Source organism: Protopterus annectens, chromosome 10.part0, assembly GCF_019279795.1.
Source record: "Protopterus annectens isolate FY-2018-M chromosome 10.part0, PAN1.0, whole genome shotgun sequence".
Lineage (NCBI taxonomy): Eukaryota > Metazoa > Chordata > Ceratodontiformes > Protopteridae > Protopterus > Protopterus annectens.
The window spans coordinates 1,015,286,686-1,015,302,506 of record NC_056744.1 but is presented as its reverse complement, the minus strand read 5'-3'; the positions used below and the strand labels follow the sequence as shown (position 1 = coordinate 1,015,302,506).

The window sequence follows — 15,821 nt, the reverse complement described above, 5'->3', positions numbered from 1 at the left end:
CAGTGGTGGTGGTGGGGGTTAGGTAAGGTATAGAGAGTGTGACTATGTGTGCATGTATATATATATATATATATATATATATATATATATATATATATATATATGTCAGTGTTCATATGGGTGAATGGGTGAGTATGTCCATGGGTCCAATTGAGTGGGGGGGGGGTTTATTGTTGAGTGGGATATCTGTGTATGTGCCTGTGTATGTGTGTGTGTGTGTGTGTGTGTGTGTGTGTGTGTGTGTGTGTGTGTGTGTGTGTGTGTGTGTGTGTAGGGATGTCTGAGTTAATGAGATGCATGGGTCACCAGTGTGGACAACTGCCATCACAGGGCTCATAATGTTAATAGTCGAGAAATGTGATTCAGAGATATGAAAATGAGTTGATAATGAGGTCTTCCTTACTGTGGACCTCATTGCAGCTAAACCTGTCTTTGAAATGTATTTTTCACAGATCATGTAAACTGACTTTGCTTCTGTAGGCAATTTATGCAACCCCAAGGGCTTTTTTCCTGAATCCCTAGGAAGTTGTTCTATGTTTAGCATTTTAATCTCTGTCTACACAAAGACTTAGGAAAATTGCCTAGACTTTCATCTCTATTGCGTTACACGGAAACACTTAATTACAAAGAAATACCAGATCTGAGTCCAAATGTACTGGTGCACATGCAGAAGGCCGAGTAGGATACAGGGCTAAATCTTTACGTAATCAGACAGATGTGAAGAAAAATTATTTCAGGTCATAAAGGGAGAGGATAAATAGAAATCTGTTTGGCATACTATGTAGTTCAGTAGTACTATAACCTATTGGCAGACTATACAATATAGGAAATAAAATATACCTTCCATTCTTCCTTTTCTACTTTCAGAATTATTCTTCCATCTTCAGTGACAACTTTTTCTTTCAGTTTAGCTAAAGTAATCCAATCTTCCCAGACAGATGCTGTTGCTAGCCTAAATCAAATGGCAAACGGAAATGAATGATTGCAAACAAGGATTAACAATATCTTTTTCTTATGTAGAACAGATTAAAATAAATCAGTGACAGAAATTTAAGGGCACAGCCATCATTCTGAAATTATATTCCAATCTCCAGAATGTAGCCTCCTCTCCTTACATGTATAAGGGCCTCCACCAAACAAACATACTCTTGAAATGAGAAGTTTAAACAAGCAACAATAAAAATATACATTTACCCAAGCAGGCATTTCAAACTATGTAATCATAGGCCACCATAAATGCGCTTTTTTAAATTAAATTCTAACATATTTCTTTCTACAAAAAATTATAACATAAACCTGATATTAAACATCTTCAAATGTGTTTATTCTATAAAATTCATAAATGGCTTTTCTTGAATGTTAAGTTGCTTACACCTCATAGATCTAAACCCAGGAAAATATCTGACTTTCTCATAATGTGAAAAGAAAGTTAAACCCAGTGGAGAGCAGTCTTTTGCACATAAGAAAAGGCTGACAGAGGTTCCTATTCTAGCAACCAAACATTTAAATGTAACACTTTGGGAGGTATATAACAAAACTTGATCAGCAGCCACTTAACATTTCATAACTCAGCGAGAGCAACATGATTTTAAAGCCAAGAGATCATGTGCAACTGATTGCTTGAATATTATATACCATACAAGAGCAGCAAACAATTCCAAGGACACATTAGTGGCTATGAATCCAAAGCTTCCAAATATAAAAAAGACCTTTATTGCAACAGAATTTCATGGAACAGTAAGCGCTTTCACGTTATATAAACGCTTCTTCAGACTTCAAAGATAAATAATGAATTTCATGCCTTAAATACTATAATCATCAAAGACTTGTAGATGACTGATTAATTAAACAATATTTCGCGCTCTTAAAGTGCTAGTGCTCACTGAATGTATAAATAGATACATAAATATTACATCAAGATATAAATATACTAGGTAAAAAATACTATCTAAAAACAATGACATACATTTAAAAACTCTCATATGAATTCATGAAGCGCATTAAAGCGCTTAATGCTTAAATGCCTTGGCTGCTAAAAATGGTTTTAAAGTAAATTTTTCGTTTAAGACATACTTATGTGCTTGCAGCCTAAGGATCCATTTGTTCTCCGCCTCCTCAGTGCGGTTCTTAATGTTCCCTAGCCTACTGGTGCTTTTAACTAATTCTAAAACTTTAAACTTAAAATGATGTAGGGACCCCTTCTCCATAATATGTCTTGCTATTGCATTGGTCGTGTTTTCTTTGTTGACTGCATATATGTGTTCCCTTATACGCTCACGCAATGTTCGATTTGTTTTACCTATATAATACTTCTGACAAAGTTGACATTGAGCTATGTAGACTACATTTTTGGATCTACAGTCAGCATAACACCTAAAGGTGTAGATTCGTCCAGTGTGTGGATGAACAAAGGCATTGTCCTCTGCTATGTATCTACATTGATTGCAGGTTCTACAGGGAAACGTACCTGCTCTTTGAGATTTTAAATCTCCTGTACCTGTTCTTTCATAGCATAGAAGCCTTTTTAAAGATTTCATGTTTCTATATGCTATGTTGGGTACCTCTTCCGCCAAAGTCTTAATTCTGTCATCTATAACTAGAATCTTCCAATTATTCTCTATGATCTTTTTAATTTGACCATTTCTGTTAGTGAATGGTATGATGAGCCTATTCTTCACTGTAGATTGCTTCTTGCTATCTATGATGTCAACCTCTATCCTATTTTAATAGTATGGTCTAGCCCTGTCCGTCCTCAATTTATCACTTGAGGCTATAGTATCATGTACCACTCTCTTATTGTATCCCCTTGATATAAAATTTTTTTATAAAATATCTTTCTGTTCTGTATATGCTGACTCATCAGTGGTTAACTTAGATACCCTAAGTGTTTGATTCTTGACTATGTTCGAATGACAAATGTGTATTCTTGTGCTTGTATAGTATTCAGTATGATAAGTGATGAAGCCACCACTGGACAGGTGCAGTACCGGAGCATGACAGGCCAATGGATACATGTATGGATAACACCAAGACTAACATAACAAATAGCTCTGACATGAATTGCTGTAAGGCTTCTTATGCAGTAGTCTCTGTATCAGTATTCTGTTTATTTATTTTTAGCATTTGCTAAGTGAATTCTGGGCAGTATCATGACATTTTTATCTGATATACATAAAAGTGTGGACAATGGGGTTTACAGACTGAAAAAAGACAATTTACTTGGAGGAATGCTTGAAGAAGAAACATATTATTTGTTCATTCTGTCATTAGTCAAATTTTATTCTGGACCAGGCTGTGGCATTTAATAAAGAGAAAAAGCTTTGTTCATAGGCAAGTACTAGGCTAACTGCCCTTGTGAGCCATTTTAAGCCTAGCTAATTTCCCCTGGAAAGGCGAGAATCAAACCCTGTGCTTTGAGTTTGTGAAGTAAACACCTTAACCATTTTGTAAACAGGAATATAAGAAATGTATACTCTTTGGGAGAAACAAATAAAAAAAGACTATTACAGGTTAAATCAGATGTAGTGATAAAGAATGTTCTGAAGTCTAACTTAATTTGTTTAGGTGTTAAACGTGCTGTACAATAGGACAATTCCTTTTACATGCAATCAAGAGCTCAGTTTAAAAAAATAATACAAAGGAGAGAAGTTTTTCTAGAGCAAGTAATCAAAGCAAGCATAAATACAGTTCTGCAAGTAAACTTACCATACCATTAGATGTTCGATTGAGGTGCTTCAACCAAGTATTAACTTAAGGGTGTGTGCACACACAACAAAGTATTAGTTTAAGGGTGTGCGCACTTATGCAACCAGCGTATTGCACGTTTTTTATTTTTTATATTTTTTCCCCTAACAGATTTGTTTGTTTGCCAATTGAGTTGTACAGGTTATAAGTCACATTAAAGGTGGGAAAAGTTTTGAAATCATTTATTGTGGTGTCATTTTTCTATATCACAAAAGCCTGGCATTTTAACAAGGGTGTGTAAACTTTTTATATCCACTGTACATATTATTCCCTAAAGTATAAAAACTGGGCTAGGCTAGACAGATTTCACAGGAACATGTGCATTTAATTGAAGGTCTTGATATGCACCCAATAAATATTTCAGATCATGTACCAAGAATAACTAAAATAAAAACACAGAGTAATGAAATAAAAGTGAGACACTGGAACTTTCCCACCTACATATGTGTTGAAAAAAGAGGAATTTAAAGAATGGGTAGTGGAGATTATCCAGGAGCTATTCGAAAGCATAGAAATTACTTCTGAAAATATAGCTAGGGAGTGGGATAAAATTAAGATGGAATTTAAAAATAGGATAGAAATAAAAAAGGGAGCTAAGGTTAAGAAATAACAAGAATTTAAAGTATTGCAGAATGGGGGAATCTCACAGAATAAGGAGATGATCAACTGCAGAATGCTAAGCAGAAAATAAGGGATTACCTTGATAATATACATGAGTTTAGAAAGAGTGTTGTTAAGCAACTGATTTTTGATAATAATACTAGAGCACAAAAACTTTTAGCACGACTCAGGCAACAGAAAGTAGAAAGAGGTGTCGCCAAATTTAGGGAGCCTATAACAAAGAAGGTAACAAGAGATCCTGTAGAGGTATTAGAAATATTTAGGAAATTCTATGAAAGTCTGTATAAAGCAGAGAAATATGGAACTCAAGAAAAGATACAAATAGAAATATTTACGGAAGAATTAAATATGCCAAGGTTAGAAGCAGATGACGCTTAATTACTAACGGTTAGAATAGGGGGAGATGAGATAAAAATTGTGATGTATAACTAATCTACAGGAAAATCAGCAGGAATAGATGGTATTCCTGTGGATGTTTGGAAGCTAGAAGGAAAAAATTGATAAAGATCAGTATGTTAAGAGGAGGAAAAGTACAAACATCCTGGAAGAAAGCCGTGGTGGCTGTAATACCTAATGAGGGTAAACATCCATTAGATCCAGCTTCATACAGGCCCATTTTAATACTAGACCATGATTATAAAGTGTTCATGTCTATAATGGCTAAAGGAATGGCAAAAGTAATGCCAAAATTGATAGCTATGGATCAGTGTGGTTTTGTGCAGGGGAGGCAAACATTTGACAACATTAACAGAACATTAACATGAACATTAATCATAGACCTAATAAACAAGGATATAGGGAATCTCTAAACTCTGGATCTCACACAGTTTGGTTTTGTGAAGGGTAGATCATGCCTACTCAACTTGGTCGACTTCTTTGAGTCAGTCACCAGAGCTGTGGATGAAGGCAAGGTGGTTCATACCATTCCCCATTCAGGAATCATAGAAAAACTCACTAAGCTAGGCATCAGCCCCTATATCACTAGGTGGTTTGCAAATTGACTCACAGATAGAACCCACAGTGTGAAAGTAGCGGACTCCAAGTCAGACTGCCCACCAGTCACGAGTGGAGTCCCACATGATTCGGTCCTGTGTCCTCTCCTGTCTGGTATCTACTTCTCTGAAGTCCAGGCCAACACAAAGGGTTGCTGGCTGACAAAGTTCACAGACGATTGCAAGTTGGGAGCTATTATTAACTTCCCAAGTGACATTGAAATCCTACAGAAAGGCCTCACTGAGACAAACGAATGGTGTCAGAACCATGGCCTTAAGCTCAATGCCAAAAAAAAAACTTGGTTCCCATGAATTACCACATCGATGGTAGTCCACTGAACACAGAAAGTGTTAAAAGAGATCTGGGAACACAGGTTGACAGCACCCTCTCTTTTGACCACCACATTGCCCCTGTGATCAGAAAATCCTTCTGTGTGGCACATCTCATTACTAAGGGTTTTGCATCCAGGAAGAAAGAGGTCATTGTCTCCCTATACTCTTCCCTCATTAGGCCAATCATTGAGTACAATGCCCCATTTGCCATGTACCTCACTAGATGCCTGCAACAACTGGAGAGGCCACAAACGTACCTCACAAAGAGGAGCCTAGGCCTTAAACACTTGTTCTATATGGACAGACTCAAAAAACTCCAACTATTCTCTGTCTCATATTGCCTACTTAGAGGCAATCTCTGCTTGACATACAAAGCCATGTCTGATCCAGCTCTGTTAGAAATGCTGCATCTAAAGAAATCCCAATCCCTCCACACCACATGCTCTAGTGACCTCAACCTCATTACCACAATCAACAGAACATGCTGGAGGGACAGGTTCATAACCCAGAGACTGCCCTTGCAATGGAATAGACTTCCCATACATGTCAAACAGAGCACCTCACTGGCCCTCTTCAAGAGAAACCTTGATGAGTGGATGGGAAATAGAAAATTCACCCCGTGGATCACTCTAGTGGCTGTACTCTACAGAGGCACTGGGAACTAAGGTTGGGTGGCACGATGTCAGGGTAATCCTATGGGCTAGGTTTGTAAAGGTTCCAGGGCCATTAGCCTAGTACACACCTATGAACCTATGAAGCTATGAACAGAACACTGATGCGGAGTGTAAGAAAATGCCATTGTTCTTGGTGAGTCTTGATGCAGAGAAAGCAAAATAAGCTGGGACTTTATGAGCAGGGCAATTGAAGAATTTGCATTGCCTGAAAAAATTATGAAGTTTATTAGGAGGATATCTGAGGGGATTGGAGGCAAAAATTAAAGTCGGTGGGGCCCTCTCTGATAATTTCTGCTTGCGTAGAGAAGCCAGGCAGGGGTGTCCTCTTTCCCTTTGTTATTTGCATTATATTTAGAACCATTAGCAAAGAAAATAAGGGACTCAAAAATTCAAGGATATAATTGATATGATATTCAAGAAAAGCTGGCTGTATTTGCAGATGATATAACTTTATACCTGACAAAACCAGAAAGAGACATTACAGTGCTGTGGAACATTTTGAGACAGTTTGACATCTTTTTGAGATACAAAATTAATGAAGTTATAACAAAGGGAGTGCTGTAAATTATGTACCCAGATATGAATTTGTTCAGCAATATCAATATTTATGGGAACATGATAAAATGAAGTATTTAGGAGTATGGATTAAAATTTATTCTGATGTTGCAGCTAAGGATATGTGGGAAGAGACTAAACAAAAAATATAAAAACTGAGAAAATGGAAGCTTTGTTATATGGATATGGATAGTAAGATACAAGCAGTTAAAATGTTTTTAGTCCGATTAGTCTTATACACAAGTTAGGCATATTTTTATCAACCAGAGGAGAAGTTGTGGATAGCAATTAATAAAGAGCTGAAGGACTTTATCTGGGAGGGGAAGATGGCAAGAATTAAGTGGGATAAGCTGATTCTTCTAGTAGAACAGGGCGGAATGGGATTACCAGATGTGAAGGGGTATCTCAAAACTACACAGTTAAGCCTCCTATATATAGCAGAAGCAGAAAACTATAATTCAAAATGGAAAGGGATGATGAAATAGAGGGAAGCTCAAGAAACAAGGAGAGACTGTGATTTTGGATGCAGGCCTTTAAGGAGAATAACAATAATCATATAGAATATTATATCCATAAAGCAGCAGAAAGTATTCGAAGAACTAAGCCAACATGGTAATGGAGAAGGGAGATTCTGCCGATAGGTATGTTTGCAATTAGGGATATAGACAATAGGCAAGAGGGGGCTGCAATTTATTGGAGAAAACTGGCAAAGGAACCGAGGTACTGGGAGCAAATAACTAGAGAGGGAAAGGTGATACAATAGGAAGAGGCCAAGAATTTATTTGGACTGCAAGTTAGAGATTGCCTTCCCTATCAAGGCTTGATATCAGAGTATAGGAAAAGAGAAAGAAATGGGGGATTCCTAAATAAAAGGCCATCACTGGTAGAGTTTTAAATAGAATCTAGAACAGAAGCTGCCATTAAAAAAGGAATAATTAGTAGAGCATGTAAATTATTGCATGATAACTATAAGAACCAATCAGAGGAGATTAGAAAGGATTGGGAACAGAGATTGGATAAGTGATTCATAAAGATACAATGGGAGGATATATGTATGTCTCCCGAATATGCAACAAAATCTAGAATATTTAGGATTTTTGCTTGGGAATTTTTATGTAGATATTTTTATACCCCAAGTAGACTTCAGGGAATTTTTCCTCAGGTAGGCTGCAAATGTTGGATGTGTGACAGGGAAGAAAGAGGTAATTGGGAACATATTTTCCAGGAGTGCGTTGAATTGATGGACTTGATTCCTTACAGGATGCACTGTCAGAGATGCTGGTTGGGCAGATTGGTGTGACAAATTAGATGATTTTTCTGAGCTATGATACAGAATCAGAATTGCCTAGACATGGTAAGGCCTTGCTGTGTCTAATTATGGTGGCTGCCAAAAAACAATTACTAGCAAATGGAAATCAAAATCTAAACAACTATACTAGAAGTAGTGAATACAGTAACATAGTTAAAACAACTGGAACTGAGATCTTTAGAAAAGGGTAGGACCAAACTAGATAGGAAAAAATGGGAACTGTGGAAACAATACATACAGGGGAAGAATGAGGTTTAAAAGAAGGTAGGAGTTAAATGAACTATGCAATATTTGACTGAAAATGATTGGGCAGATTATAAGTGATGTATAATGTTTGCAACTGGGAGTGTATCAGTATGGTTTGTGATGTAAAATGCTTGCAACTAGGATTGTGTTGGTGTGGTTTGTTTACACTTCTCTCTGGGCCTCCATTGAAAATATGCTCTGTCCTAGTCAGACTTTCCTGGTCAACAAATGTTAAATAAATAAATATAAATGTATGATTGCCTATGTAAGAAATGCTGGTTTAATAAAGATGTTTCTTGTTAAAAAAAAAAGAGAGGAATTGAATAATTTATGTAATGTTGCTCTGGTTGTTTGATATATAGCAATATATGTGAAGCATAATGTTTGTAAACATGTACTTGTTAATACAGTTTGATTACTTTTATATAAATGTAAATTTGCCTATGTCACAAGTGATAATTCAATAAAGGCTTTAAAAAAAACAATCAGTTAATTAATTATTCCTATTTTATTCATAATTTCCTCAAAAGGATTTGAGAATAACATATTACTAAATCCATGCAGGAAAAAATCTGAATAAGAAATCTGCCTTTAGAATGTAATTGTAGACGATCTCCTGTAATTTCAGGAAATATTTTTTTTGAGAAAATTCAATTCACAAACATCTATGTGTGAGATAATCTGGATATAGTTATCCCACACTGGTTACTATTGGTTTGCAGAAGTTACCAATTTTTGTTGGTTACCATCCTCTACAAGAATGAAGGTTTCCATATGTCTGCCCATCATTTTTATCAGTGTTGAAATTTTTTGCAAGCTCATGTTACTTTTTTTTATAAAGTCTGTGGAATAAGCATGAAAACATTATTTGTAGTTTCCTGTCATAAAATTAATATGTTTACTGAACTTACTATATGCTACAGAACACTAATTCCTTGTGAGTCAGATTAGCTGTTACTAGTTAGCCTGGAATCAAACACTGCATCTTCAGTTTTTACATAATTTGAATCTTTCTTAAACAAAAACTTTGTAATTCTGAATATTTCAGCTATGTAACAGTTTGCCAAGGTTTACCTGCCTGGATCTTAACTCTAGCTCACCCCCTTTCACCACCTTAATAATGTGTGCTAACCATAAACCTAAACCTACCCCTGTCCCTAAACCTAATCCTATACATTACATCACAAAAATCCCTTTCCTTAACAGTACCACTACATAAGACAAAAGGGCACAGAACACACACAACATAAAACATACAAAACAGTAAAATAACCCCCTTACCTAACCTTTATCCTAACCCTAACCCACAAATACTTGCACATACATACCAACCACTAACATTTTTAATCATTCATTGTTTTGCACATTTCTACTTACAATCACTATCAAAAAAATTCAGTTAAATGTGCTTTTGATATTTTCTGCTTTATTGCTTTTCACCCCCAAAATACTTTTCTGTTAAATGTACTTTTGATTGTTTGTGCTTTCACTGTTTTTCACCCCCTAAAAATGTTGCAGTCAAATGTACTTTTGATATGTATTTTTAAATATATATATATATATATATATATATATATATATATATATATATATATCTTTTTCTTCTGGCTTTTCCCAGTTATGGGTCACCACAGTGGAAAACCCATCTGCTCATGATTGGCAGTAGAGTTTTACGGTGTCACGTTGCCAGCACAGCACTTAACCTTCCACGGAAGGCCCACACATGCACACACTCACACCTAGGGCCAATTTAGAGTGTCCAATCCACCTACAGCATGTCTTTGGGATGTGGAAGGAAACCGGAGCACCCAGAGGAAACCCACGCGACCACAGGAAGGACATGCAGACTCCACACAGAAGGCACCCCAGCCAAGTATCGAACCAGAGAACCTCCAGCTGTGAGGCGACAACGCTAACTGCTGCACCACCGTGGCTGCCCTATATGTGTGTATATATTTATATATATATATATATATATATATATATATATATATATATATATATATATATATATATATATATGTGTGTGTGTGTGTGTGTGTGTATATATATATATATATATATATATATATATATATATATATCTACAAAGAAAATATCAAGGTATTACTGATCAATGCTATGAGCCTGAACAAGAAACCCCACTCCTTACAAACCCTTCTCACCCTGGAAGACATTGATGTCTGTGTAAATAGAGGAGAGAACTCTGGCCATGCAAGGTTATAACGCCTTCTACACATTTAGATCGGGGTCTATCTTCAGTCATTAAATGGAAAAATCATAGAACGGAATTACATTGAAAATGCCATTCAACAAAAGTCCTCATGTGGGGGGCTGCTCCCCCCCCCCCCTAATTTCATAGTTTCATAGTTTCATAGTATAGTACTAGGCTATCTGCCCTGGGACATTTGTAAGCCTAGCCAAAGTGATGTGGCTTTTGCCACCCCATGAAATGGTACAAAAATGTACAGAATAAATCTAGAATACTGTGCCTCTGTCTAGTAGTGACACAATGAAGGTCCCCTTATATAATAGAATTAGTTTACTGTGCCCCTGTCTAGCAGTGACACAGATGTGACCCCTGGGGTAAACTTACGATCTCCCATCCACTCATCAAGATTTCTCTTGAAGAGAGTCAGTGAGGGGCTCTGCCTAATACGAACTGGGATCCTGTTCCAAAGCATGGGAAGCCTCTGGGTTATGAATCTATCCCTCCAGCATGTCCTATTCATACTTGTGCCAAGGTTTAATTCTTTAGCTCTCGTGGTCCTGATGGATTTGCATTTTTTGAGGTGGAGCATGTCCATCAGATCCTGATTGGACATGGCCTTGTACGTCAGGCAGAGATCACCTCTGAGCAGGCGGTATGCTACTGAATAGAGCTGAAGTTTCTTTAGTCTGGCAGAATAAGACATATGTTGGAGACCCTTGATCCTTTTGGTGAGGTACTTTTGTGGTCTCTCCAGCTGTTGCAAATGCCGGGTGAGGTACATACCAAATGGGGCATTGTACTCAATCATGGGTCTGATGAGGGAGGAATATAGGGGTACAATGACATCCTTGGATCTGGATGTGAATCCCTTCATGATGAGGTGTGCAAGGTAGAATGTTTTTCTAACCACTTTGGCAACGTGGGTGTCAAATGAGAGGTCGCTGTCTACTTGGGTCCCTAGGTCTCTGATTACTTTTTCCGTACTCAGTGGGTTGCTGTCTATGCGATAATTTGTGGGTACTTTGTTTTTTCCAAAAGGGGTGACTATACATTTTTTGGCATTTAGTTTAAGGCCGTGACTACGGCACCAGTTGTCCGTTTCAGTGAGGCCTTTTTGTAGGATGTGTGTGTCTGCTGGTGTATCGACTATGGCGCCTAGTTTGCAGTCATCTGCGAACTTTGTCAGCCACAGCCCTCCCATGTTTGCTTTAACATCTGAGAAATAAATGCCGAACAAGAGGGGTCCCAGGACAGATCCCTGTGGGACACCACTTGTGACCGGCTTTGAGTCTGACATTGCTCCAGCGATTTTAACTTTATGGGTTCTGTCCTTTAGCCAGTTTGCAACCCATCTAGTGACATAAGGGTTTACTTTTAAGCTGTTTAGCTTATCTATGATGCCTGAGTGGGGTATTGTGTCGAAGGCCTTAGCCAAGTCCAGGTATGCTGTATGGACTGCTTTGCCCTCATCAATGGCTCTAGTGACTGTTTCGAAAAAGTCAACCAGGTTTAAAAGGCAGACCAACTCCAAGATTGCACTACAATGGGGAAAGGACAAATCTCCTGATCCCTACCCATAATGCGATCTTACTTGAATGGCTCAATGAACAGCATGTTCGATGAAACATGCCATTCGATGCTTTTTTCATTTGATGACTGAACATAGACCCATTTAGATCAGCTACTCTGCAGGAAGGGAAAAAAGTGGAGATGTATCAGGCTACATCCAGAAGAGACTCACATCAAGGCTGATAAAGCTGCATGATGCACTAGAGTTTCTTCATGTCCAAATAATCATCAGAAAGGTCCCGTACCATACATTAGCTAGGTACAGAACTCCCTCTATGACAAAAGAAAGCCACAATGCCAGTCTACAGGAACTACAATCAGTCAGTATTAAACCCAATACCATTTTCCTAGGTAATCTAAACTATCCAACTTTAGATGGGAAACCTACACTATCACTATTGCATAAGCACAAAGATTCCTGGTCTTTGTCAATACAAATGCCCTGGAACAATTAGTGTACCCACTAGGGGGAACAACATCTTGGATCCTGTCCTTACTTGCATCATCCCTTGTCTATCTTTGTCAATTGTTCGGTATAATCATAAAGCAGTCTCCTTTGAAATAAAACTGAAAGCAGAGATCTCTTCTACCCAAGGTACCTTTAAAAATTTCTTTAAGACAAACTACCTACTCCTAATTGATACATTGGCAAGCTTCTAATCTTCACCAAATCAAATTATCTCGACTAAATACGCATAAATGTACACCACCACACTATACCAGCATGTAAACAGCTACAGAGATGCAGTTGTACTCCGAAGGAAAAAAAATGCATGGTAAACCCCAGAAACAAACCCACATGAAGAAACCATAATATCAACAAGCTTTATGTTAAAAGGAAAATAAATTTGACCATAAGTAAGAAGAGTAATTCCCAAAATGTCAGAGCTCTTGTCACTGAAATAGACAAACAACATAGGAGTTTAATAAACTCCACCAAAACCACGTTTGATGCTAAAATAGCTACCCAAGCCAAAGACAATCACAAGGCATTTTTCAGTTATGTTCATAACTGTGACGACCTTCCGCTAGACTAGTAATCAAGGAGCCTCAATCCTCACCACTGGCACCTGAGAGGATGCTCATTGGGAAGATAACAGGTACACACACACACTATTTCTAGATACATACAGAGATCACAGTCAGCCTGGGGCTGGTTTCTCCCTCTTTCTCCAGATCCCCCACTAAGATCTCCCCACTGGCACAGCTATAGAGTTGAGATTTCAGCTGAGTGACCAAGCCAAGACCTCAAGCACCCTCTCTGTCCAACCAGTGGTACATGTTCATGCCCAAGTAGCTGACACACACACACACACACACACACACACACACACACACACACACACACACACACACACACTCTTTGAGGTTTGATTTACACACACATACACACCTGGGACAGTCTGGCACAGGTTTACTAGTTATGCTCCCTTCTGCCCAGATTATAAGTTAGTTTTCACTGCCAGCAGTCACTCTTGCCAGCTACCATAAGGCTCTTCCAATGGTACCCAATATATTGAGTGATATTAATATTAATACAAATTGTAGTTTGACCAAGAGCAAGGCTGTTAGGGGTGGCACACACAGTGTCACCAAATAAATATGCAAGTACTCTCAAAACTTAAATATCTCTACACAGATCAACCACAATAAAAGGTTTAAATATATTTAATAATAAATAATAAAAGTCAATACTAAATATATATTCACAGTGACATCAGAGTTCAAAATCACAGAAAATATTTAAAATATCATTCCATACAGGCTCACACAAATAAGGAAAAACAAAATCTAAACTAAGCTTTGCTATATTCATTGCGGTATCTAAGAGAGTTACTATACCCTACTTAATTAGAGCAAGGCCGATGTGTTGAATTGTGCTTCTTGTTGTTGTTGTCAGGTCCAAGACAGAATACAGAATGCTCTGTCTCACTCAGAGACTTCTCAAATTAATATCTAAAATATTACTGCTTGGGTAGCTTTCAGAATGACATCATTTCTTGTCATCTGACTTCTAGTTCCCAGGTAAAACCCCCATTGCTGAAGCTGGCAGTATTCAGCATCTACCTGTAAAACTATACAGATAAGGGCTTTTGCTCAGATCTTTAGCAGATGCTGGAAGTCATAAAACAATTGCATTCCTTCATGATTCTAAAGTACCAATTAGTTCACTCCAAAGACAATACAGAAAACTTCCTAGTACAGACTGTGTGTCTCTAGTTGCATTGAAACCTGTCTTTAATGCCTAGCCTATAAAGTAATTTAATTTCAGATATTTTTCTAGTTTGCTGGACTGAGGTTAGCCCTCCAGATTCCTCTATTAAAATAGATACATTTAAACAGTTACAATAGTGCATGTACATTTCTGTTCACACCGTGAATACATTGTAAACACAGCACTTTACAAATACCTTTTCAACACAAACATCTGTACAAAGCAATTTGATATACGCGACATACAGTTCTAACACATTTGTAACACAAGCATCTTATATGAAATACAGTTGTAATACATTTGTAACACCAGCATCTTATATAAATTAGTTTGATATTCACAAATGGCGTATAATTATTTACAAAGTTACAGCTAGCTGGGTTGGTAGTATCTCTTCTTTTCATAGTAATCTCAAAAGAACATAGCAATGCAATGAGCTGATTGTGAGCAATGTTACTTTCACTAAGGTTGAAGATATAGTGAAACTACTGGCCAACAAATTTAGTTCTAACTTTACCCCTCCCTCCCCTATGTCTCTCCCTCAAGATATACCTGAAACTGTCTCACCTCCAGGTATCACACAAGACCAAGTCCTAAATCATCATCATCATCATCATCAATTGCTTTTTTCCCATTTTCTACATGGGGTCAGTATGTCATGTTAACTTTCACCATTTCTCTGAATTCAATGCCACACTCTTGCCTTCTTTGACACTCATGCCTGACTGTCACAGATCTTGTCTCATATGATCCATCCACCTCTTTGTTGGATGCCCTTGTTTTCTCTTGCCCTCTTCCTGTCTTTTCCGAATCTTCTTTACCAGATTGTCTTCTATTTTTCTGCACATGTGCTCAAACCACCTTAATCTGTTCTGTTTGATTATTTCTGCAATTGGAGCTACTTTGGTTTCTGCTCTTATGTCCTCATTTCTTCATCAATCTTTCAATGTGTTCCCTACCACCCATCTTAGGCATGTCCACTCTAATCTGTTTGTTAATGTAGTTCATCATCAGTTTGAACAGAAGTGGGCTTTGAGCTGAACCCTGATGCACACCCACTCCCACTGGGAACCCTCCTGTAAAACAAAACATTGTTTGTACTTGAGTCACTGGGTCCTTGTACATAGCTTGCACTAATTCTACCAGTGATTCTGGGACTTTGAACCACCACAGGACTGCCCAAATCCACTTTCTTAGGACCTTGTTGTATGCTTTCCAAGTCTAAGGAATGCCCAATTGGGATCTTTCCTTATGTCTATCTTCTTCTCAACTATTTGTCTCACTACAAACATTGGGTGGGATGTGCCGCCTCCTGATCTGAATCTGAACTGCTCATCTCCCAACTTGCTTT

General features: G+C 37.7%; 1 protein-coding gene across 3 annotated transcripts in view; it reads right to left on the bottom strand.

Annotated features, from left to right (window-relative positions):
- The window catches only part of LRRC39 (leucine rich repeat containing 39), a 365,433-nt gene that overhangs the window by 308,027 nt on the left and 41,585 nt on the right, over nucleotides 1-15,821 (bottom strand). For all 3 annotated transcript variants that reach the window (XM_044085780.1, XM_044085779.1, XM_044085781.1), the window contains exon 3: nucleotides 841-952. In XM_044085780.1, the coding sequence (XP_043941715.1) occupies nucleotides 841-952 (112 nt within the window). The remainder of the gene's footprint in view (nucleotides 1-840; nucleotides 953-15,821) is intronic.